Below are 25051 nucleotides of genomic sequence, written 5' to 3'. Positions count from 1 at the left end.
GCCAGGTTAGTACTGAGGTGGGCACTGCTAAGTCGGCTCTGACTGGGGGGTAACCCTCCTCCATTGTCGGAGGGGGCTTCCCCTTATGTGTGGTGTTGGGGGGGGGAGGAGAAGAGAGAGCCCCAATGGCAGTGTGGGGGGTGAGAGGGGGAAGGATAGTGCCCCCCGATACTTCAGTGGTGGTGGGGGGGAGGAAGAGGGGTAGAGTGGTACGTGAAACATCCACGGTTGGGGGTGAGAGAGGGGGTAGAGTGGCCCCCGATATCTCCGTGGTTGGGGTGGTGGGGGGTTTGTCAAGCTTGTGCGATGGTCCTCTGAGTCCGGGGGTGGGGTTGGGGGAACTTATTTTAAAGGCAGATTGGGGCACCTTTCTCTGTGGATCCGGACTTGCCAGGTGTATCAGACAGCGCCCTTCCAGACCGACAGCATAAACCACACACCCAGATTCTCTGTGCACTAAGTGCCAGAAAATCTGGCTGAAAACTCTGCTGTGTTCTGTTGGTTTTCAGTCAGACCCTGATACTTCACCATTTTATGAGAAATTTCCATTCTCAATATCTATCAACCTCATAAATTGACCTGGAGCTAATTTAACTTTCCAGCTCCAACGTAAAGGCACTGTTAATATTAAAAGCCATAAAACGTGATTTGAAAAGCTCAGAAATAGGAATTCAGCTCTCAGCTAGCAGCTGTGGAAAGGGTAATAAATTCTAAAATAGAATGAATGCCATTATCACTGTTAACATATTGATCGCAAGTTTATATATTTTATAATACTCACCATTGACTTCAATTAGAGAGTTATTATTTAAAGTCAGGTCTTTATCAAACTCCATTTTTTGTGCAGTCTTTTTTAATGCAGTGTCTCAGAGTCTGCACATTCTCCCCGTGTCTGCATGGGTTTCCTCCGTGTGCTCCAGTTTCCTCCCACAAGTCCTGAGAGACGTGCTGTTAGGTTAATTGGAAATTCTGAATTCTCCCTCGGTGTACCCGAACAGGTGCCGGAATGTGGCGATTAGAGGCTTTTCACACTAACATCATTGCCATGTTAATATAAGCCTGCTTGTGACAATAAAGATATTGTCAGTGGCTGTAGAATGGGGGTCAGACATTTTCCTTGGGGAGGTAGAGAAAATAGGGGTGAAGCAGGGAAATTGGAAGGACGGTAACCAAAATGTCAGTCTAACTGTCACTTGGTGACCATTTCGTAATAGCTTTGTCGGGAGTCTCCAAGTACTCTCTAAGTAGATTGCAGAATTCCCTTTTAAGGTAAAGACCAGAGAAAAGAGGGAAACAGTAAACCTACCCTGTTAAATCAATATTACACTATTAGATTGAATAATTGTTATTCAGATAATGAATTAATTATTCAAGCAAAACAGCTTGAAATCTGCTGTCTCTTTCACATCTGTTCTTTTCTAAAATTCCTGGCATGTAAATATTTTAGCCTCTTAATTTTCTCATTATCTGGGGTTATGTAGGATAAATTCTGGATTCAGTGTTTGAACATGAAGTCTTCGATATTTATTATTTAATACTGAAATATGTCTTTTACTGATATCATCTTTGCCCCATCAAATATTAAATGTTAAATTGGATGTCTTTATTACTTATTGTTAGATCTTGAGGTAAAGTGTCTATTCGTTCACCATTCATATTGACTGATTTTCCTGTATTTAACTTTTGTTTGTGAAGTGCCACAATTAGTTTGCTGTTGATTTAGATAATCTGACTACATATGTATCTGCATCACCAGTTTTGGTTCACTAACATCCTTTTGGTGAAAGTTAATCAGCTCCACATTTTGTTTTCAGAGAAACCTGTTCTTCAGAGCAGGCATTCTTTGGACAGCTCAAGGCTCATGGATAGGATGGAGTCTGCCCAGCCTCTTTGGATCACTCTAGCGATGCAGAAGCAGAAAGGATTCCGTGAGCAGCAGGCCAGCCGAGAGGAGAGAAGGCAAGCAAGAGAAGCCAAGCTAGTGGAGAAACAGGCAAAAGAGAATGTATGCACCTTCTGTTATTATAAGATTTAATAATAAATGCTGGTCTGAGTCAAATAGACTACACATATGGAACGTGGTTTATTAGAAGGGAACAAAGTCCCACAGCGAACACATTTAGCTGCATGGTTCCCGGCACATGCGGAACTCCTCAGTGTAGTGGGAGAATAGGGCGCCATATAAAAATGGCGTCTCAATCTCTGGAGCCACTGATGCAACCCCTTACATCCCAGCCCCAATGCATTATGGGAGAGTCCCCAGGACTCCTCCCCACGCCCCCCCCCAACACTCATACAGGGCACCAGCACACAGAAAATGCCGGCTTAGCACCACGGCAGTGCCCTTTCCAACTGGCAGTGTCACCTGGACATCTCGGCAACACCAGGCTGGCACCCAGATGGCACTGCCAGGGTGCCCAGGTGGCACCAGCAGCACCAGCTTACCATCCTGAACAGAGGGCATGCACCTGTGGGCCTCCGATCCCCTGGGAGACCTCCATGAGTGTCTATTTCTGGAGACCAGTACTGTTCGCCGTTGGCCTGAGGTCTCCAAGGTGAGGGAGATTGATCCTGCACTTCAGGTAACTCAGGAATCTGCACATTCAAGTGAGACTAACAGTCCCGCTCTAATATGCAGATTTGCTAAAAAGCAATCCCACGCTCAATGGGCGGGATTTACATCGCGACGTCCCGCAGGATCGCGTTAGATCTCTCGAGGCGTTGCGAGCCAGGTGGATTCCAGGAGCGGGGTCTCTCGGCTTTTATCGGTCACGCTGTGCCACGCGCGAGCTGCTTTTTGGCTGCAGCGTGGCCATAAAGTGTGTGACTATAGTCTGTGGGAGCCAGTTTCATTATAAAGCTGTCAGGATTGTATCTTTTGGTAGGAATCAACAGTATTGATGGTGACAATCGTTTTTCACTTTAATGCAACAATCACCGGAATGAACACCAAATACTGCGGATGCTCAAGATCTAAAAAAAAAACATAAGGTGCTGGAAAACTCAGCAGGTCCAGCCACATCCGTGGGGTGAGAAAGAGTTAACGTTTGAAGTCCAATATGATTCTTCTTCTGAACTTCACCTTCTTTGGAAATGAAGTTCCCAGGAAGAGTCACATTGGGCTCAAAATATTGGGGGGAATTTTCAGGCCATTCTCACCAGCAGGTTCTTCTGTTCCCGCCGATGGTGGACCCATCTGCAGGTTTCCTGGTGGGGGGGTTGGGGGGCGGGGGTTGAATTCAACGGGAAATCCCATCGACAGCAGCAGGGCCAGAAGATCCTGCCATGAGCCAACGGTGGGTCGCTTCCCGCTGCTAAGAAATACACTGCAGGTGGCACAGAAAACCCCTCCCGCTAACTGTTTCTCTCTCCACAGATGCTGCCAGACGTGCTGAGATTTTCCAGCACCTTTCTATTTTAATATAATTTGCACAGTGTCTTTATATTCATCATTGGGACCACAATTAATATTTTTTCAATTCGCCTTTGGAGATTTGACAGAATTGACTGAATTTAAATTAAAGAAACTTAAGGAGACATGAAAATATATGAGAAACATAGAATTGTTATGGTGCAGAAGGAGGCCTTTTGGCAAACCATGACTACACTGGCGCTCCACTTTCCTGCCTTTGCCCTGTAATCCTGCGCATTCTTCCTTTTCAAAGAAGAGTCCAATTCCATTTTAAAGCTTAAATTGAACCTGCCTCCATCAGAATCTCAGGGACTGCTTCCCAGTCCTTAACATCCCGCTGTGCAAAGAAGTTTCTCCTCATATTACTTTTGCTACTTTTACTAATGGCTTTAAATCTGTGTCCTCCCACTTAATTCTTTCATAAGTGGGAATAATTTCTCCCTATCTACACTGTCTAGGCCCCTCATGATCTTGAATACCTTTAACAAATCTCCTCTGAACCTTCTTTTCCCTAAGGGAAACAACCCTAACTTCTCCAATGTATCTTTATAACTGAAATTCCTTGGGGCAGCACGGTGACGCAGGGATTAGCACAGTTGCCTCATGGCGCCGAGGTCCCAGGTTCGATACTGGTCCTGGGTCACTGTCCGTGTGGAGTTTGCACATTCTCCCCGTGTCTGTGTGGGTTTCACCCCCACAACCCAAAGATGTGCAGAGTAGGTGGATTGACGACTCTAAATTGCCCCTTAATTGGAAAAATTGGAATTGGGTACTTAAAATAAAAAAAAAACCTGAAATTCCTTATCCCTAAAACATTCTCGTGAATCGTTTCTGCATCCTCTCCAATGGCTTAATATTCTTCCTGAAGTTTGGCACCCAGAGCTGGACACAATACTCTAACTCAGGATGAACTGACTTAGACAAACTCAACATAGCCTTCTTGCTCTTGTACTTTATGCACCTATTAATAAAGTCCAGGATACTGTATAGTTACAGTCAGGGGAAAGAAAACGAACAGGCAGACAGTGCAGGGATCCCTCATGGCCGTTCCCCTTCAAAACAAGTATACCGTTTTGGATGCTGTTGGGGGGGATGACCTACCGGGGGAGGCCCTAGCGGCCAGGTCTCTGGCACTGAGTCTTGCTCTGGGGCGCAGAAGGGAAGGGGGAGAATAGAAAAGCAATAGTAATAGGAGATTTAATGGTCAGGGGAATAGATAGGAGATTCTGTGGTCGCGATCGAGACTCCCGGAAGGTATGTTGCCTCCCAGGTGCCAGGGCCAGGTATGTCTCGGATCGTGTCTTCAGGATCCTGAAGGGGGAGGGTGAGCAGCCAGAAGTCGTGGTGGACATTGGTACCAACGACGTAGGTAGGAAAAGGGGTGTGGGGGGTAATAAACAAGTTTAGGGAGTTAGGCTGGAAGTTAAAGGCCAGGACAGACAGAGTTGTCATCTCTGGTTTGTTGCTGGTGCCACATGATAGCGAGGCTAGGAATAGGGAGAGAGTGCAGTTGAACACGTGGCTGCAGGAATGGTGTAGGAGGGAGGGCTTCAGGTATTTGGATAATTGGAGCGCATTCTGGGGAAGGTGGGACCTGTACAAGCAGGACGGGTTGCATCTGAACCAGAGGGGCACCAATATCCTGGGAGGGAGGTTTTCTAGTACTCTTCGGGAGGGTTTAAACTAATTTGGCAGGGGAATGGGAACCGGATTTGTAGTCCAGCAACTAAGGAAGCCGATATTCAGGACGCCAAAGCGTGTAGTGATGCAGTGGGGAAGGTAACACTGACAAAGGAGAGTACTTGCAGGCAAGGAGATGGGTTGAAGTGTGTATACTTCAACGCAAGTAGCATCAGGAATAAGGTGTGTGAACGTAAGGCATGGATCGGTACTTGGGACTACGATGTAGTGGCCATCACGGAAACTTGGATAGAAGAGGGGCAGAAATGGTTGTTGGAGGTCTCTGGTTATAGATGTTTCAACAAGATTAGGGAGGATGGTAAAAGAGGTGGGGGGTGGCATTGTTAATTAGAGATAGTATAACAGCTGCAGAAAGGCAGTTCGAGGAGGATCTGCCTACTGAGGTAGTATGGGTTGAAGTCAGAAATAGGAAAGGAGCAGTCGCCTGGTTGGGAGTTTTCTATAGGCCCTCCAATAGCAGCAGAGATGTGGAGGAACAGATTGGGAAACAGATTTTAGAAAGGTGCAGAAGTCACAGGGTAGTAGTCATGGGTGACTTCAACTTCCCAAATATTGAGTGGAAACTCTTTAGATCAAATAGTTTGGATGGGGTGGTGTTTGTGCAGTGTGTCCAGGAAGCTTTTCTAACACAGTATGTCGATTGTCCGACCAGAAGGGAGGCCATATTGGATTTGGTACTTGGTAATGAACCAGGGCAGGTGATAGATTTGTTAGTGGGGGAGCATTTTGGAGGTAGTGACCACAATTCTGTGACTTTCACTTTAGTAATGGAGAGGGATAGGTGCGTGCAACAGGGTAAGGGAAGGGTAAATACAATGCTGTCAGACAGGAATTGAATTGCATACGTTGGGAACATAGGCTGTCAGGGAAGGGCACAAGTGAAATGTGGAACTTGTTCAAGGAACAGGTACTACGTGTCTTTGATATGTATGTCCCTGTCAGGCAGGGAAGAGATGGTCAAGTGAGGGAACCATGGTTGGCGAGAGGTTGAATATCTTGTTAAGAGGAAGAAGGAGACTTATGTAAGGCTGAGGAAACAAGGTTCAGACAGGGCGCTGGAGGGATACAAGATAGCCAGGAGGGAACTGAAGAAAGGGATTAGGAGAGCTAAGAGAGGGCATGAAAAATCTTTGGCAGGTAGGATCAAGGAAAACCCCAAGGCCTTTTACACATATGTGAGAAATATGAGAATGACTAGAGCGAGGGTAGGTCCGATCAAGGACAGTAGCGGGAGATTGTGTATTGAGTCTGAAGAGATAGGAGAGGTCTTGAACGAGTATTTTTCTTCAGTATTTACAAACGAGAGGGGGCCATATTGTTGGAGAGGACAGTGTGAAACAGACTGGTAAGCTCGAGGAGATACTTGTTAGGAAGGAAGATGTGTTGGGCGTTTTGAAAAACTTGAGGATAGACAAGTCCCCCGGGCCTGACGGGATATATCCAAGGATTCTATGGGAAGCAAGAAATGAAATTGCAGAGCCGTTGGCAATGATCTTTTCATCCTCACTGTCAACAGGGGTGGTGCCAGGGGATTGGAGAGTGGCGAATGTCGTGCCCCTGTTCAAAAAAGGGAATAGGGATAACCCTGGGTTATCTTCTATTCCATGAAATTACTCAGTAGTGTGACACTGTATTAAGCGCCTTTTGGAAGACCATGTACACCACTAACAACATTGCCCTCATCAACCCTCTCTGTTACCACTTCAAAAAACTCCCAACACATTAGTTAAATATGGTTTTCCCTTAAGAAATCCATGCTGGCTTTACTTAATTAACCTGCACTTGTCCATATACTTATTAATTTGTCCCAGATTATTGTTTCTAGACATTTCCCCTCCACAAAAGTTGAACTGACTGGTCTGTAGTTGTTGGGCTTATGTTTACACCATTTTTAATAAGGGTGTAACGGTTGCAATTCTCTCGTCCTCTGGGACTTTCTAAGGAAGGCTGAAAAATGAGGGCCAGTGCCTCTGCAATTTCCACACTCAATTCCCTCCGTGCCCTTGGACACAACTCCTCCAGTTGTGGTGCTTATCAAGTTTACAGGTAACTTATCCAATACCTCCTGCTTTTCAATTTTGAATCCATCTAGTATCTGAATTACCTCATCTTTTACCGTGGTCTAGGTAGCATCTTCATCATTCTTACAGGCAGATGCAAAGTATTAATTTAGTACCTCACTTATGTTCTTTGCCTTCATGCAAAGTCCAAAGATGTGCAGGTTAGGTGGATTGGCCATGATAAATTGCCCTTAGTGTCCAAAATTGCCCTTAGTGTTGGGTGGGGTTACTGGGTTATGGGGATAGGGTGGAGGTGTTGACCTTGGGTAGGGTGCTCTTTCCAAGAGCCGGTGCAGACTCGATGGGCCGAATGGCCTCCTTCTGCACTGTAAATTCTATGACCTATGCGTAAGTCATCTTTTTGGTCCCTGATTATCTCTACTCCTCCTTTTACCACTCTTTACTATTTATATGCCTAACAAAGACTTTGGAATTTCCTTTTATGTTAGCTGCCAGTCTCTTTTCATTGTCTTATTTACTTCTTCACCTCGCCTCTGAACCTTCTATATTCAAATATATTACAAGTCCACTGTGCACTCAGCCAACATACAGTTGTGTGGCTCTATTTGAAATATTTTTTTTATTTTAAATACAGCTTTTTAACTTCACTGCATTTTCTAGAGTCTTTGTAGCACTAGAGAAAAATTTGATACGTGTTACAATAATCATCAGCTTTAATTACATTTGTAAAGAGCCAGCAAGATGAATGAAAAGTCATAAAACTTAGCAAGTTGTTTCAAATCTGTTAAATACGTGACCATTCATGTGATGATGCTTCTTTCAGAGCAGTAACTCCAACTACCCTATCCTCCTCTATCACTGACCTTCCCACACATCCTATCCAATTACAACCACCCATCCCACCTCATGTATCTCCCCAAGGGCTTTTCCAATACAGTATTACCTCCAAGAATGTGTGTTCACTTGTCAATAAGGCTATTGCAATCAGCAATTGTATTGTGGATGAATGTATTGAAACTTGGCTTGAGTAGTGGCATCTTGCTCATTACCAACACTTTCCCTGGCTATATTCTCCTCACCTAACTTGCCCAAACAGCCTCATTGTGGCATGGTCCTTAGAAGCCTTGGCTCTTACCCTTACTTCTGTGGCACCTTACCTGTTCCATAACTCTCACCTGAACCTTAAACTCCTCAATGTTTATCATCCATTTTCCAGCCCACTTCATGCTTTTCCTCATGATAACCTTCCTTCAGCAGTGTCTACAATTCAAAAATACTTAATTGATTGTAAAGCACGTTGGGATGTTCTGAGCCATTGAAGGTGCTGTGTAAATGCTAATTTTTCAATCTACTTTTTTCCTCAGAATCTGCTTTGGTCTGTGATTTAAATTTCTATCTCAACTCCCTTAGCCACCTCTCTTCAGAGTTCAGTGATATCCTTTCCTCAAATAATCTTGTCCTCTATGTAAACTCTCATACCTCTATTTACCAGGTCTGGCTGACCCACTTAAAGTGCTGAAATCTACAGAGCTACAGACCAATATTTGGTAAATGGGATTAAGCTAGATCACTTTTTTTTTGGCACAGCTTTTCATTGGGCAGAATTTAATGGATGATGGGCTTTCTTGCTTTTCTACCTAAAGAAACGGTGAGAAACCCATCTTTGCCGACACCAGGTAACCCTCACCTATTTAAAGCTCCGAGGAGCATTAATTAGTTGGATGTGAGACTGGGGAAAAAGACAGCCCATCTCAGAGTGCTTCAGGCAATCAGATTGACCGGCAGCTCTGTAACTCCAGTAGCGCCAGTAGGAGCAGTCCCACGAGTCAAAGTTCCAGAACCAGATGCAGATAAGTGCTGGGGGTGTGGTGGCAGAGACAGGAGAGAAGACCCCATGGTGAGGGGGGGTTGGAGTTTTTACAGAGAGGTCTTTACAGGGGGAAGTACCTGATGGCAGGCAGACCCAGGGGAGGCGCCTAATTGGGCAAAAGGGTCCTTGAGGGGAGTGCCCCCCATTTCCCACAAGGCCAAACATTGGTGTTCTCTGATTGCCTATCCTTCCATCTGTAAGGACCCTTTCTGTTGATTCCCTTAGTTGCTAGTTTTTAATTTTGTCTTTATTGTTTTTGGTCCATGGATTGTTAATGAATACATACCTTTAAATTGAGCAGAGGAAATAAGGAATTCAAAGTTTCAAAAGCTGTGTTATAGAGTTTTGTATATTGGGAAGAAGAACGCAGACTTTATGGTAGCCAAGAGATTGAAGTGCTTCATTTTGATTGGTTGGCTGGTGGCCAATGGATTGGCCAGTCACAATAATCTGCCCGGCAACCAACAGCAATAGGCTCCTGTCAGGTGGGGGTCCATCACCCAGCAAAAGCCACTGGACCCTCAAGGTGGAAGCAGCTCTCTCTGTCTCTAGACCGTGAAAGAAGCTGTCTCTCTCTCTCTCTCATGTTGGCTGCCCGCTATTTCTGTGAGCCTACAGTGAAAACCATTAGAAGACATCCATCTGAAATAAAGACTATTATCCTTTTACTTTTATCATTATTTTACACTTTCCCCTCTGTATTTGTTTGTCATTGTGTGTGTGAGTAGAGGGTGGACGAGTTAAAGATGGGGGGTGGGGGGGGGATAGAGATTAGATAGTGGTTAACCAGTTGTATTTGTTGCCTATTTAATTAGTTACTGTTAATTAATTTACAAACCTTGGTGCCTATAGTTATTGGGCAGTCAGACTGGGTATTTTAAAAATGGAAGTTAATTTCAAACATTTTGAAACTCTGGGTCAAGTGGGGCTGAAATTGACTAGGCACTGGCCCAACTTGTTGTACCACACCAATGGGAACAGTTTCTCTTTATTTACTCATGCTTTTGAAGATCTGTATCCGATCTCCTCTCAACTTCCTCTTCTCCAAGAAAAACAACCCCAGTTTCTCCAGTCTATCAACGTAACTGACGTCCCTCATCCCAGGAACCATGCCCATAATTCTTTTGTGCACCCTCTCTAAAACCTTCACATCCTTGTAGTGCCCAAAATTCTCCAGTTAAACCTGAACCAGTGTTTTATAACTGCCTTGCTTTTCTACTTTTTTCCTCTAAGATAAAATTTAGAATCCCGTTTAACCACTTTCTCATCCTGTTCTTTTACTTTCAGTAACTTGTGCACATATACCCTAAGGTTGTCTGATCCTCCACTACCTTTAGAATTGTATCCTCATTTTAAATTGCCTCTTTGTTTTCTACAAAATGGTATCGCTTCAGACTTCTTTTTCACCTGTTTATTCATTCTCCCCAGTGTGTTCATGTCCTCTTGATGTCTATCCTGCTCACAGTTCACAATACTTTCAAGTTTAGTGTCATCTTCAAATTTCAAATTGTGCCCTGCATTCCCAAGTCTAGGTCATTAATAGATGTCAAGAAAAATAGTGGTTTTATTACTGGCCCCTGCGGAACCCCACTCCATAACTTCCTTCCAATGTTTGAAATTCACTCCCATGTCTAAGGAGGCCTATACTCTTGCTCATGAGCTTGAGATCATTCAAATCCTTGCGGAACTGCTGCCAGGTCCTTAGGGCCAGAATCCGAGAATTGACGTGCTGCTCCAACTCCCTTGAGGGCCTCCAAGAACCCAGACAATCAAGAACTGCCACCTGCCCAGCCACCGCAGTTAAAGAGGAAGGGTTATAACATCAAACCACAAATGAGGCGGTGCTGTCACTTTATCTGACACGCACAGCTGCCAGCTCAGATATTGGCATTGTAAGAACTTCACAGAGTGGTATATTGAGTTGGGATCTGAATGTGCTGCAGCCAGGCTCAGGGCTGGAGGGGACAGGATTGTTTGTGTACCAACTCAGTCGAGGGTGAGATCATATGCAAGATTTGCAAAAGGGGCTCAGGTGAGGGCTTTGATGGGGTGGCATGCACACCTCCCCTTGTCCTTCACTACGAAAGTCTCCAGCATCTGGGGGCAGTCAACAGCAGCTTCCTTGTAATATGTGCAGCTTTCATTTAGGAGGGCTGCCTTCAGGAGGTGCAGGTTAGCTAGAATACGTGCCTGTCACACAATTATAAGGCCCCTGTTAAGCATTCAGTCAGTCAGTAGCATGGGTTATGCATGCAAAGGAGATGGGCTGAAGTTTATTTGTTGCATGTCACAACAGAACCTGACAAGGACAGAGTTCAAATCCTGATTGATATGCCTGAAAATGAGAGCAAATAATTTTTTAGCCAGAGTCGTCAAACTTGATGTCAATCATACAAAAAGCCTCCTCCTCCTTCAGGTACTATTTCCTAAGAGGGCGTTGGCGACCATGGACCCCCACTGTATTGATCCATGAGTATGCTTTGCAGTTGTCTTCTGCATTATGGCTGAGGAAACTCTCTCACTCTTACTGTCTCGTTATGCTCTTGACGTAGCATAAGCTGCTTCCTTGATGTGCACTCTGACAAAGAAAGGTTCAGACGTGGAGACTACTCCAACATGTTTATTGAACTATTAACAATTCTCCTACTCGGATTCGACTCTACTGTTAACCCTTCTATAGCTACTCAGACTGACAAACCAGTCTGCTACAATCCACGTGGTGGGTGTGATGTTCAATCAACCCTGTGTCTGTACTCACTGAGTGCCTCCACTGGAAAGAGGAAGATCATGTGTGCTGTGTCCTTTATATATGGGTTGGTGTAATGCCCCCCTGTGGTAGTGTCACCTCTGTGTGTATCGTGAATGCCCATTGGTCGTGTTCTATCTTACTGACCTATTGGTTGAATGTCTGTCATGTCTCTGGTGCTCCCTCTAGTGTCTATCTAGTCTACGTGTACTTACATTAACCCCTTGTGTATTTACAGTGATGCATATCACCACACTTACCACTTACCATGGGAGGCACAGTAGCACAGCAGTTAGCACAGTTGCTTTACAGCTCCAGTGTCCCCGGTTCGATTCCCGGCTTGGGTCACTGTCTGTGCGGAGTCTGCACGTTCTTCCCGTGTCTGCGTGGGTTTTCTCCGGGTGCCCCTGTTTCCACCCACAGTCCAAAGATGTGCAGGTTAGGTGGATTGGCTATGCTAAAAAAATTGCTCTTAGGTTAGGTGGGGTTACTGGTTATGGGGATAGGGTGGAGGTATGGCCTTAAGTGGGATGCTCTTGCCAAGAGCCGGTGCAGACTCGATGGACCGAGTGGCCTCCTTCTGCACTGTAAATTCTATGATTCTATGACCACTTGTCATCAGCTGTATTGGTAGGAATTAGAGGCTGGTAGTCAACCTGTTTGGCCAGGTTATTAAAGTATATTCTGAGGTCATCAAGTCCTGAAGTGGGACTTGAACCCAGAATTTCTGGCCCAGAGGTAGGGATATTACCACAAGACCTCCTCAGAAAAATATATAAGGAAAATATCAATCAGTAACATCTCTGTATTGTGTCTCTGACACCTCATGGTTTAAGCTGTCACAGACAACATGCCACATTCATAGTAAAGGAGAATTTGTTACAAGTAGCCTCAGAATCAGCTAGCACATGGAAATTGTGCTACATACAATCACAACCCGGAAGAAGGAAGAATGGGAGCAAACAATTTAAATCAAATAACTGCTGGTAAACAACACTGTAGCTTGTCTTTATTTTTAAAAGAAAGTGGGTATGAAACTAGAAAAGAGATGGCAAACAAACGTGAGTTAGAGGCTGTTAAGTTCTGGCTGGTAAGAACGTCTAGTTCTTGACTAGTTAAAATGTTTTATTGTAAAATAAATACGTGGTTTAGATAACTGAGAAATACATTGCAAACTACTAATTATGATAAATTATCCTAGAGCGGCTGCAAGTATGACTATTCACTAACACGACGATCTCCAGACTCCTCGAGGTACAGAGTCACGTGGTAGATTCCCACTGCCACCTGCTGGTTGGCGGTCATTTACATCACTATTTACATGATTACTTATGCATATCACAGAGAGCTTCAGATCTGGAGTGTCAGAGAGAAAATAATTATGCTTGTGATCAGGAACTGCTCAAAGAATATATTTAACAAAGCAAGCTTTGACAAACAGTTTGACAAGATAATTGCTATTCTTTGTAACAGTTTAATTTTGAAAAGGAAAGTTGATGTTGAATCTCACTAAAGAATTTGTGAATCATACAAAACTTGTAGTGTCAAACTATAAAAGAACATAGGCAAGTTTTTTTTAAATGTTTTTATTAAGGAATTTGAAATTTTTTATAAAAATAACATAGACAATGACATCAACATGGTATAATAAACATTTCCCCCCATCTCAATCTTCACACACCACAACCATACAACAACAATCCGGCCCTCCCTCCCCACGGAATATTGCATCTGCTGACATTTTAATTTTCCCCGAGAAAGTCGACGAACGGCTGCCACCTCTGGGTGAACCAGACCATTGACCCCCTTAAGGCGAACTTTATTTTTTCGAGACTGAGAAACCCAGCCATGTCACTAACCCAGGTCTCTACACTCGGGGGCTTTGAGTCCCTCCACATTAACAAGATCCGTCTCCGGGCTACCAGGGAGGCAAAGGCCAAGACGTCAGCCGCTTTTGCCCCCTGAACTTCCAGCTTTTCCGACACTCTAAAGATCGTTACCTCCGGACTCGGCACCACCCGTGTTTTTAGCACCGTAGACATTGCCTTAGCAAAACCCTGCCAAAACCCTCTAAGCTTCGGATATGCCCAAAACATGTGGACTTGATTTGCTGGGCTTCCCGCGCATTCCTATCTTCTACCCCGGAAACCCTGCTCATCCTAGCTGCTGTCATGTGTGCCTGGTGCACTACCTTGAATTGTATCAGGCTGAGCCTGGCACATGATGAGGACGTATTAACCCTGCTTAGGGCATCCGCCCATAGACCCGCCTCTATCTCTCCTCCTAGCTCGTCCTCCCACTTGCCCTTAAGCTCCTCCACCGGAGTTTCCTCCGCCTCCGAAAGCTCCTGGTAAATATCTGAAACCTTCCCCTCTCCCACCTAGGTACTGGAAACTACTCTAACCTGTATCCCCCGTGGCGGCAGCTGCGGAAAGGCCGGCACCTGTTTTCCCAGGAAGTCTCGCACCTGCAAATACTTAAATCCGTTCCCTGCTGGCAATTCAAATTTATTCTCCAAGGCTTTCAAGCTGGGAAAGCTCCCTTCTATAAATAGATCCCCCATCCTTCTAATTCTTGCCCTTTGCCAACTCCGGAACCCACCATTTAGCCTACCCAGTACAAATAGATGATTATTATAAATCGGGGTCCAAACCTCGATTCTCCCTCCATTCTCTTATATCTCCTCCATTGCCCCTAGATTCTCAGAACCGCCACCACCGCCGGACTTGTGGAGAATCGGGCCGGCGAGAACGGAAGACATGCCGTTATCAGTGCTCCCAAACTGGTGTCTTTGCATGATGCCGCCTCCATCCGCTCCCATGCTGACCCCGCCCCCACTACCCACTTCCTAATCATGGCTATATTAGCCGCCCAGTAGTAATTGCAGAAATTCGGCAGCGCCAACCCACCCTCTCCCCGACTGTGCTCCACCAACACTTTCTTCACTCGCGGGGTTTTACCCGCCCACACAAAGCTTAAAATAACCTTATTCACCCGCCTGAAAAAAGCCCTCGGGATGAAGATGGGGAGGCACTGAAAGACAAACAGAAATCTGGGGAGGACCATCATTTTCACGGTCTGTATCTTCCCCGCCTATGATAGCGGGAGCATGTCCCATCTCTTAAGGTCCCCTTCCATTTGTTCTGGACATCGGCAAGTTGATGGAATGGGGTGAACAGGTGGGAGATGAAGTTCAATGCAGAGAAATGTGAAGTGGTTTGTTTTGGTAGGAAGAATATGGAGAGACAATTTAAATAAAGGGTACAATTCTAAAGGGGTGCAGGAACAGAGGGAGCTGGGTGTGTACATGTGCATAAACCATTGAAGGTGACAGGATAGTTTAAGAGAGCAGTTGAAAAAGCAAACAATATCCTAGACTTTATTAATTGGGGCATAGAGTACAAGAGGTTATGTTAAACTTGTATAAGACAGGAGTTGGCCACAGCTGGAGTATTGTGTCCAATTCTGCGCAAATCAGGAAAGAAGTGAAGGCATTGAAGAGAGTGCAGGAAAGATTCACAAGAATAGTTCCCGCAATGAGAACTTCAGTTCTGAAGATGGATTGGGGAAATTTTAAAAATTTTCCTTGGAGAAAAGAAGGTTAAGGGGATTTGGGAGAGGTATTTAAAATCAAGAGGGGTCATGAGGAGAAAAGTTTCCATCGCTAGTTGCTCTTTAGAAGGTGGTGGTGAGTTGCCTTCTTGAACTGCTACAGTCCGTGAGATGTAGGTGCACCCACTGTGCTGTTAGGGAGGGAGTTCCGGAATGATGCCCCAACAACAGTGAAGGGACGGCGATATATTTCTGAGTTGGGTGGTGAGTGACTTGGAGGGGAACCTCCAGGTGGTGGCATTCGCAGGTATCTGCTGCTCTTGTCCTTTTAGAAGGTATGGGTTTGGAAGGTGCTGCCGAAGGAACATTGGTGTCTTCATGCACAGCATCTTGTAGATGGTTCACACGGCTGCCACTGTTCGTCGTGGTGGAGGGTTTGAATGTTTGTGGAAGGGGGAGCAATTATGCTGGCTGCTTTGTCCTGGATGGTGTCAACCTTCTTGTGTGTTGTTGGAGTTGCACTCATCCAGGCAAGTGGAGAGTATTCCATTACACTCCTGACTTGTGCCTTGTAGATGGTGGACAGGCTTTGGGGGTCAGGAAGTGAGTTATCCGCCAAAGGATTCCTAGCCTTTGACCTGCTCTGTAACCACAGTATTAATACGGCTAGTCTAGTTTAGTTTCTAATCAATGGTAACTCCCAGGATGTTGATGGTGAGGGATTCAGCAATGATAATCATAGAATCATAGAACTTACAGTGCAGGAGGAGTCAATTTGGCCCATCGAGTCTGCACTGGCCCTTGGAAAGAGCACCCTACTCAAGCCCAAGTCTCCACCCTATCCCTGTAACGTAGTAACCCTACTTAAACCTTTTTTGGACACTAAGGGCAATTTAGCATGGCCAATCCACCTAACCCGCACATCTTTGGACTGTGGGAGGAAACCGCAGCACCCGGAAGAAACCCACGCAGACATGGGGAGAGCGTGCAGACTCCGCAGAGGTGTGACCCAAGCTGGGAATCGAACCTGGGACCCTGGAGCTGTGAAGCAATTGTGCTAACCACTGTGCTACCGTGCTGCCATTGAATGTCAAGGGGCGGTGGTTAGATCGTCTCTTGTAGGAGATGATCATTGCCTGGCACTTGGGTGGCATAAATGTAACTTGTCAACCCAAGCCTGCATGTTGTCCATGTATTGCTACATTTGGGCATGGACTGCTTCATTCTTGAACTGCTACCATCCTTGAGGAATAGATACACCCATAGTGCTGGTAGGGAGTTATAGGATTTTGACCCAGCGACAGTGAAAGAACAGTGATACATTTCCAAGTCAAGGTGGTGAGTGACTTGGAAGGGATCTTCCAGGTGGTGGTGTTGCCAGGTATCTGCTGCCCTTATCCTTCTAGATGGTGTTGGTCATGGGTTTAAAAGGTGCTGTCTAAGGAACCTTGGTGAGTGACTGCAGTGCATCTTCTAGATGGTACACATAGAATTCCTACAGTGCAGAAGGAGGCCATTCAGCACATGACCCTCTGAAAGAGCAGCTTACCTTGGCACACGCCCCTGCCCTATCCTCAAAACCCAGCCTAATCATTTGGACACTAAGGGACAATTTATCATGGCCAATCTACCTAACTTGCACATCTTTGGACTGTAGAAGGAAGCTGGAGCACCCACAGGAAACCCACGCAGGCACGGAAAGTACAAACTCCACAGTCACCCAAGGCTGGAATTGAACCCAGGTCCCTTGTACTGTGAAGTAGCAGTGCTAACGTCTGTGCCACCATGTTGCCCTGGTGGTAGTGGTGGAGAGGTTTAATATTTGTGGAAGGGGTAGCAATCAAGCTGGCTGCTTTGTCCTGGGTGGTGTCAACCCTTATGATGGAAGGAAAGTTATTGATGAAGCAGCTGAAGATGGTTGGGCCATCCTCCTCTGAGGAATTCCTGCAGTGATGTCCTGGAGCTGAGATGATTAACCTCCTACCACCACCACCAGCTTCCTTTGTGCCAGGTATGACTTTAATCAGCGGAGAGTTTCCTCCAGATTCTCATTAACTCAAGTTTTTGCTGGACTCTTGGATGCCATACTCAAATGCAGCCTTGATGTCAAGGGCAGTCACTATTATCTCATTTACTCATTCGGAGAGCCAGTGCAGACACGATTGGCCAGATGGCCTTCCACACTGTAACAATTCTCTGAAATTTTGTGAAGCAGTATAAGATAATTTATTCATGTAAGGTAATGTTTGCTTCAACATCAAAATATAGATATTTCAGGCGGTCACTTGTGAAATATTATAAAATAGTTGAGGGTCACCAATGCTCCAGGAGTCTCCAGGAATTGAAGAATAATCTCTAAAAAAAACTGCTATAAACAGCACATGAGGAAAATCATAAAAAGAATGTGTACTTTTCATTTTCTCAAAACAATTTGGCCCAATTTTCTGGGATGGTTCTCCACGGGCGCATATCCCGTATTGTCCGCTAAAACTTGCAAGAGGACAAAAAATGGGTTTTGTACTGGCGAAAACTCCAAACCCGATCTCCCAGGCCCTCCCTGCTGACATAATCAGGTTCATTCCCAGCAATGGCATGGACCCGATTACCATACATTTTAATATATTTAAATATTCAAATAGGCTTAACGCCAAATCTCCAGGGGCATCAGATGTTCCCATCCACCAGCATGACTTAATGCCGGCAGGAATCATTCCTGGTCTCCATTTTGACGACCACGCAGGGGCTCCAAGGTCAGTGTGTCCCACGGTGGTCAGAGATGTGGACTGCCCCCTGGCACTGCCAAGGGACGAGGCCCAAAGGGGGCGGGCCAGCGGTCAGGTTATAAGAGATCCATTGGGAGGGCCCCAATGCCAGTGATGCAAATGGGTGGGGGGGGGGGGGGGGGGGGGGGGGGAGTTGGTATATGGTTGATGCCGGCAATAATTGATGGGGCGATCCTGGTGTCGGGGGTTAGTCTTTAACTTAACTTTATTTTCAATTTAGAATGCCCAATTCATTTTTTCCAATTAAGGGGCAATGTAGCTTGGCCAATCCACCTACCTGCACATCTTTCAATTGTGGGGGCGAAACCCACTCAAACACAGGGAGAATATGCAAACTCCACATGGACAGTGACCCAGAGCCGGGATCGAACGTGGGATCTCGGCGCCATGAGGCAGCAGGGCTAACCACTGGGCCACCGTGCTGCCCTCTTTAACTTAATTTTGAGTCTGGGGCACCCTTTAAAAACACTGCCCGATGTTTTTTGAGCAGGGCTTGTTAGGTCTCACCCCTCAAAATGATGATGGCAAAGTGTGGGAAGATGGAAAACCTGCCTGTTTCTCACATGCTGCTCATCAATCAGAACCTGACATTTTGCCATTTTGGGGAAAATTCTGCACTTTATTAATTATTAATAATGGAGATGGAGAAAAATGACTGATTGACAATCAAATTAATCAATCAGTGTAAAAAGGTATAAAAAGTATTTTTTAAATTGGCCTGGGAAAGGCGTTCACCACGGAGGATAGGTTATTGGCAGTAGTGGCCACTGCTTAGTCTACAAGCAGTCCCAAGGAACAAGTGAAAATGTCATCCAGGTTTCAGGTAAGATGGGGTTTGGGCAGGCACAGCTGGGAGATCCCAGTGAGACGGTCGGGTTAGAGAGAACGGGCTGGGGGGGGGGGGGGGGGGGGGGGGGATACAAGGGAGAACAATTTTGTGGGGATGACCCTAATGGGCACAGGAGACCTCCACCCCCACCCCAACCCCCAAGGGAGGCACCCCCTTCATGCCCGACAGCAGCCTCTGCTGTCAAAGCTGACAGTCCCTGACAGAACAGAACATTGTGGTGGCGGTTGTATGAGCCCCTTAAGTGCAAATTAATTGTCTACCTAAGGGCATCAATGGCCGAAGGGCTAATGGGTTTCTTGCCCTTATACCGTCCCTCCATAATATGGGGGGGGGGGTCAGGTGCAAGGGAGATGACTCCCCGCCCCCCCACACCCCAGCTTCAACACTCCAGTGGGCTGGAAAACTCACCCCATTGGCAGGTTGGTATGAGGTGGGAGGTCATGTGATGAAACCTCCAGGGATACACCCAACCAGAGCTGGATATCCTAAGTTGGACTTCTTCCCACAACTGAACCTCTCCTGTAAAAGGATTAATTTTAAATTTGATGGCAATAACCTTGTAGTTGAAACAAACGAATCGGAAAATCAACTTGTAAAATGCAAAATGCACTGGTGAAAAAGTATGGAGAAGGCTTCTTCTTGATGTTGATCTGTTTTACATTATAGACACTAGTGTCCAGCTCCATGGACAATAAAGGAGGCAATCATTATATGAGTGCACTGCAGAAATCCAGTCAGGATGAGGAAAAGAAAATTGGGAGCAAGATTATGTCAAAAGTGGAACGCCGTGAACACCTGAAAAAATCTGCCACACTTCCAAATTCTGTCACAGGTACTTGTTTTATTATGCAGTTATTGTCAGTTTATGAGGTACAATTTCCACATTTGGTGCAATCAGTGGTTATGCTATAAATTACACACAAAATTGAGTCCATTTTGAAAAGTGTTTGTTTCCAAAGTTCCTGTTCAAACTCATTTGCACGTCCCCCAAACACATAGGCGGGATTCTTCGACCCCCTGCCGGGTCGGAGAATTCCTTGGGGGGGGGCGGTGTGAATCCCGCCCTGCCGCTCTGAGGCTGGCTGCCGTATTCTCCGGCGGCGGATTTTGGGCAGAGGCAGGGATCACGCCATGCAGGTCGGGGGCCGTTGGCAGCAGCCTCCCCCCCCCTGGCAATTCTCTGGGCCCCGATGGGCCAAGCGGCCATCGGTTTCTGTCCAGTCCCACCGACGTGGATTGGACATGGTCCCAAACGGCGGGACCTGGCTGGTAGGCTGGCTGGTGCAGTCCTCAGGGGGGCATGGGGGGTTCCGGCCCTGGGAGGGGACCCCACAGTGGCCTGGCCCACGATCGGGGCCCACTTCTTCCTTCCGCGCAGACCCCTGTCGGGCTTCGCTGTGGCCAGCGCAGAGATGATACCCCCTGCGCATGCGCCAGAATACGCCGGCTGATCTGCGCATGCGCCTAACCACGCCGGCAGTTCGGCGCATGCACTAACTCGTGCAGCCCCTTCGCCGCTGGCTGGCACGGCGCTAACCCCTCAAGCGCCGGCCTAGCCCCCGGAAGTGTGGAGAATTCCGCAACTTCCGGTCGGCGCGACGCCAGAGTGGTTCGCGTCGTTTTGTACGCTGGCGTCGGGCCACCTCGCTGATCCGAGAGAAACCGTTATCTGCTATCAAGCCGTAGAATCTGGCAGAATTTTAAAAACATTTTTTTCAATGTTTCCTCAAATATTTCAAAAATGAGGGTCTGGAATCTTAGCCCCGCAACGCCGACAATGCGGATCGTAATCGGGGGGAGAATCAGGCATCCGCCCAAAATCTCGATTGTGGGTGGCACAGTGGTTAGCACTGCTGCCTCACAGCACCAGGGGCCCGGGTTCAATTCCACTGTCTCTGTGGAGCTTGCACTTTCTCCTCATGTCTGCGTGGGTTTCCTCCCACTGTCCAAAGATGTGCACTTTAGGTGGATTGACCTAGCTAAATTGCTCCTAGGTGGAGCTACGGGGATAGGGTGGAAGGTTGGGCCTAGGTAGGGTTCTCTTTCAGCGAGTCAGTGCAGACTCGATGGGCTGAATGGCTTCCTTCTGCACTGTAAGAATTCTATGAAATTTCAATGAAGGGACGATCCTTTAAAACTGAAATGAGCAGAAATCCTTTCAGCCAGAGGGTGGTGAATCTGTGGAACTCATTGCCGCAGAAGGCAGTTGAGGCCAGGTCATTGAGTGTCTGTAAAACAGAGATTATTTTGTTTTGTTATAAGAATAAATTCTTCTGTTTCCTATTCCTTATACTTTTCTCTTCAGTAAGATCAATTTTTGGTATTTTTGTGTACAATCTTCTCTTGATTCTCTTTGCACAGTTGAAATTTGTGACTCCTTGGCTTCAACTCCAGCTGCAAAAGAATTACCGAATAGATTCTCAACTCCCGATGCTGCACCAGTGTCCGTGGAACCTGCCTGGCTTGCCCTTGCCAAGAGAAAAGCTAAAGCTTGGAGCGACTGTCCTCAGATAATTAAATGAACCTAAATGGGAACTGCCACTATATCCTGCATAGTTATCACTGAACAAAAGTGCTAAAGTGTATTTTTTTCAAAATAGATTAAAACCATAAAAAGCACTGCATGTGCTGCATTCATCGCCTTTCTCAGTATGTCAAGAATGCAAATAACACGTAGCTTGTAAGTGTAAATTTAATTCACATTCCTTGTAGCTTTCCAATATTGTTTTGAAATATATGTGAATAGCAATTGCCACTGCGTACATTTAACTACTCCAGTTCTCAACTGAATGGGGTATTGTTTCTTCCTGCTGCCACCACTTCAAACCATATTTTATTATCAAAATAAGGGCGGCACAGTAGCACAAAACTAGGGTGGCAGGGTAGCACAGGTAGCACTGTTGCTTCACAGCGCCAGGGTCCCAGGTTCGATTCCCACTTGGGTCACTGTTTGCGCGGAATCTGCACGTTCTCCCCGTGTCTGCGTGGGTTTCCTCCGGGTGCTCCGGTTTCCTCCCACAGTCTAAAGATGTGCAGGTTAGGTGAATTGACCATGTTAAATTGCCTGTGGTGTCCCAAAAAGGTGAGGTGGGGTTACTGGGTTATGGGGATAGGGTGGAGGTGTGGGCTTTCCAAGGGCCGGTGCAGACTCGATGGGCCGAATGGCCTCCTTCTGCACTTAAATTCTATGAAGCCTGTGAGAAGGAGTGCTCCCTTTGCTTGAGAATGTCTCAAATTTTGACTTGTATTATAGGGACATCTAAATGATGCCCTAACGTCCTTCAATAACATATTAAATATTTTCATAACCTGACTGTAAATGACACGAGTTTAATTTTAGCATTTAGTTAAATTATATTTTTGGATTGGATTTTGAGCATGATGTACATGACTCTCATTCTAGAACAAATCTACATTTTTTTCCCAAGAACAATGCTAACTAGAACAATAAAGAAAGGTTATTTGTTTCAAATAGGTGATTAATTCAATCAAGTTTAAAACAGGAATTAGAGTAATATAGAACAGAAGACAAGTCTAAAATACCAGGGCAAAATTTAAACCAGCCTAAAGTAGAAATGAAAAATAGTTCTATACCTTACCCCCACCCTTCTCATTAAAAATATAAATTTATTAAAATATTTCCTGTTGCGCAGAATTTAGATATGATTGTACAGTAAATGACATTTGCTGCATTAAATGCTTGTCTGAATTCCTCTGCATATCAGTCAGTGGTGGCCCCCTTACTCTAATCTGTATCAGAATTTCTCATGCTCTGTGGGACAGTCTCATGTGTAGGAACAATATTAGAAAAAGGCACAGTGGATTAATTTCTGCTGGGTTTCTCCTGTAATGTGTGTTGATGAACCATGGAAACGCTGGAAAAATGGCACCAATGCAGTTGATGCTGTTTTTCCGGATTTCCACAGCGCTTTGCTGAAGTTAAAGCAGGCTGATGGGAGAACATCCATTGAAATTCACCCCCATATGTCCACCTCATTCACCTTTTATTATCCTATTGTAGCTGATGTGTTACTCTTCAAGATATCTGTGGTCTTTGAACTTGAGATCTGAGCTAGTTTTTCCTCTTCTGCTTCGTGTCTGCGTCTCCCAGTTTTGTGGGTATTATTCTTCTGCTTTCTGGTGCTGTATCTTACTCTCCTCTCTGGCATCTCGGTATTCTTATGAGTTTGACTCCTATTCCATTATACTTTCCTCAACGGGCCAATTATTTCTTCTCAATTAGTTCCTCTCCATCTTTGTACCTTTCCAGTAATAACTTCATTTGTCTGTCCTTTTTTCACTTTTATACACTCCTCTACATTTGTCTTTTTTCTCTCCCACGCATCATTTTATATTTGTTGGCATTTTAGTTCTCCTTTCCATGTCTCTTCACATCATTTTCCTGTTCCTTCTCCCCAAAATGCAGATTCACGCCGACAAAAAGATCAACAGAAGGGTGGCCTAGTGGTTAGTAATGCTGCCTCACGGCACTGAGGATCCGGGTTCGATCCCGGCCCCGGGTCATTGTCCGTATGGAGTTTGCACATTCTCCCAGTGTCTGCATGGGTCTTACCCTCACGGCCTAAAGATGTGCAGGGTAGGTGGATTGGCCATGCTAAATCACCCCTTAATTAGAAACAAAAGAATCGGGTACTTTAAATTTTAAAAATAAATTTAAACAAAGATAAGTCCCCGGGGGCCTGATGGGATTTATCCTAGGATTCTCTGGGAAGCCAGGGAAGAGATTCCTGAGCCTTTGGCTTTGATTTTTATGTCATCATTGGCTACAGGAATAGTGCCAGAGGACTGGAGGATAGCAAATGTGGTCCCTTTGTTCAAGAAGGGGAGTAGAGATAACCCCGGTAACTATAGGCCGGTGAGCCTCACGTCTGTTGTGGGTAAAGTCTTGGAGAGGATTATAAGAGATACGATTTATAATCATCTAGATAGGAATAATATGATTAGGGATAGTCAGCATGGTTTTGTGAAGGGTAGGTCATGCCTCACAAACCTTATCGAGTTCTTTGAGAAGGTGACTGAACAGGTAGACGAGGGTAGAGAATTGATGTGGTGTATATGGATTTCAGTAAAGCGTTTGATAAGGTTCCCCACGGTCGGCTATGGCAGAAAATACGGAGGCTGGGGATTGAGGGTGATTTAGAGATGTGGATCAGAAATTGGCTAGTTGAAAGAAGACAAGAGGGTGGTGGTTGATGGCAAATGTTCAGAATGGAGTTCAGTTACGAGTGGCGTACCACAAGGATCTGTTCTGGGGCCGTTGCTGTTTGTCATTTTTATAAATGACCTAGAGGACGGCACAGAAGGTTGGATGAGTAAATTTGCAGACGACACTAAAGTCGGTGGAGTTGTAGACAGTGTGGAAGGATGTTGCAGGTTACAGAGGGACATAGATAAGCTGCAGAGCTGGTCTGAGAGGTGGCAAATGGAGTTTAATGTAGAGAAGTGTGAGGTGATTCACTTTGGAAAGAATAACAGGAATGCGGAATATTTGGCTAATGGTAAAATTCTTGGTAGTGTGGATGAGCAGAGGGATCTCAGTGTCCATGTACATAGATCCCTGAAAGTTGCCACCCAGGTTGATAGGGTTGTGAAGAAGGCCTATGGTGTGTTGGCCTTTATTGGTAGAGGGATTGAGTTCCGGAGCCATGAGGTCATGTTGCAGCTGTACAAAACTCTGGTACAGCCGCATTTGGAGTATTGCATACAGTTCTGGTCGCCTCATTATAGGAAGGACGTGGAAGCTTTGGAACGGGTGCAGAGGAGATTTACCAGGATGTTGCCTGGTATGGAGGGAAAATCTTATGAGGAAAGGCTGATGGACTTGAGGTTGTTTTCGTTAGAGAGAAGAAGGTTAAGAGGTGACTTAATAGAGGCATACAAAATGATCAGGGGGTTAAATAGGGTGGACAGTGAGAGCCTTCTCCCGCGGATGGAGGTGGCTAGCACGAGGGGACATAGCCTTAAATTGAGGGGTAATAGATATAGGACAGAGGTCAGAGGTAGGTTTTTTACGCAAAGAGTGGTGAGGCCGTGGAATGCCCTACCTGCAACAGTAGTGAACTCGCCAACATTGAGGGCATTTAAAAGTTTATTGG

General features: G+C 45.7%; 1 protein-coding gene across 11 annotated transcripts in view; it reads left to right on the top strand.

Moving 5' to 3' along the window:
* The window catches only part of cracd (capping protein inhibiting regulator of actin dynamics), a 343220-nt gene extending 321652 nt beyond the window's left edge, over positions 1–21568 (top strand). For all 11 annotated transcript variants that reach the window (XM_038791140.1, XM_038791139.1, XM_038791145.1 and 8 more), the window contains 3 exons: positions 1815–2005; positions 19602–19767; positions 21297–21568. In XM_038791140.1, coding sequence (XP_038647068.1) covers positions 1815–2005; positions 19602–19767; positions 21297–21457 — 518 coding nt within the window. In that variant the 3' untranslated portion in view covers positions 21458–21568. The remainder of the gene's footprint in view (positions 1–1814; positions 2006–19601; positions 19768–21296) is intronic.
* The last annotated feature ends 3483 nt before the right edge of the window (positions 21569–25051 follow it).

This window comes from Scyliorhinus canicula, chromosome 3 (genome assembly GCF_902713615.1).
Source record: "Scyliorhinus canicula chromosome 3, sScyCan1.1, whole genome shotgun sequence".
Lineage (NCBI taxonomy): Eukaryota > Metazoa > Chordata > Chondrichthyes > Carcharhiniformes > Scyliorhinidae > Scyliorhinus > Scyliorhinus canicula.
Note: the sequence above shows the minus strand (reverse complement) of the source record. Positions and strands in the feature narration are given on the sequence as shown.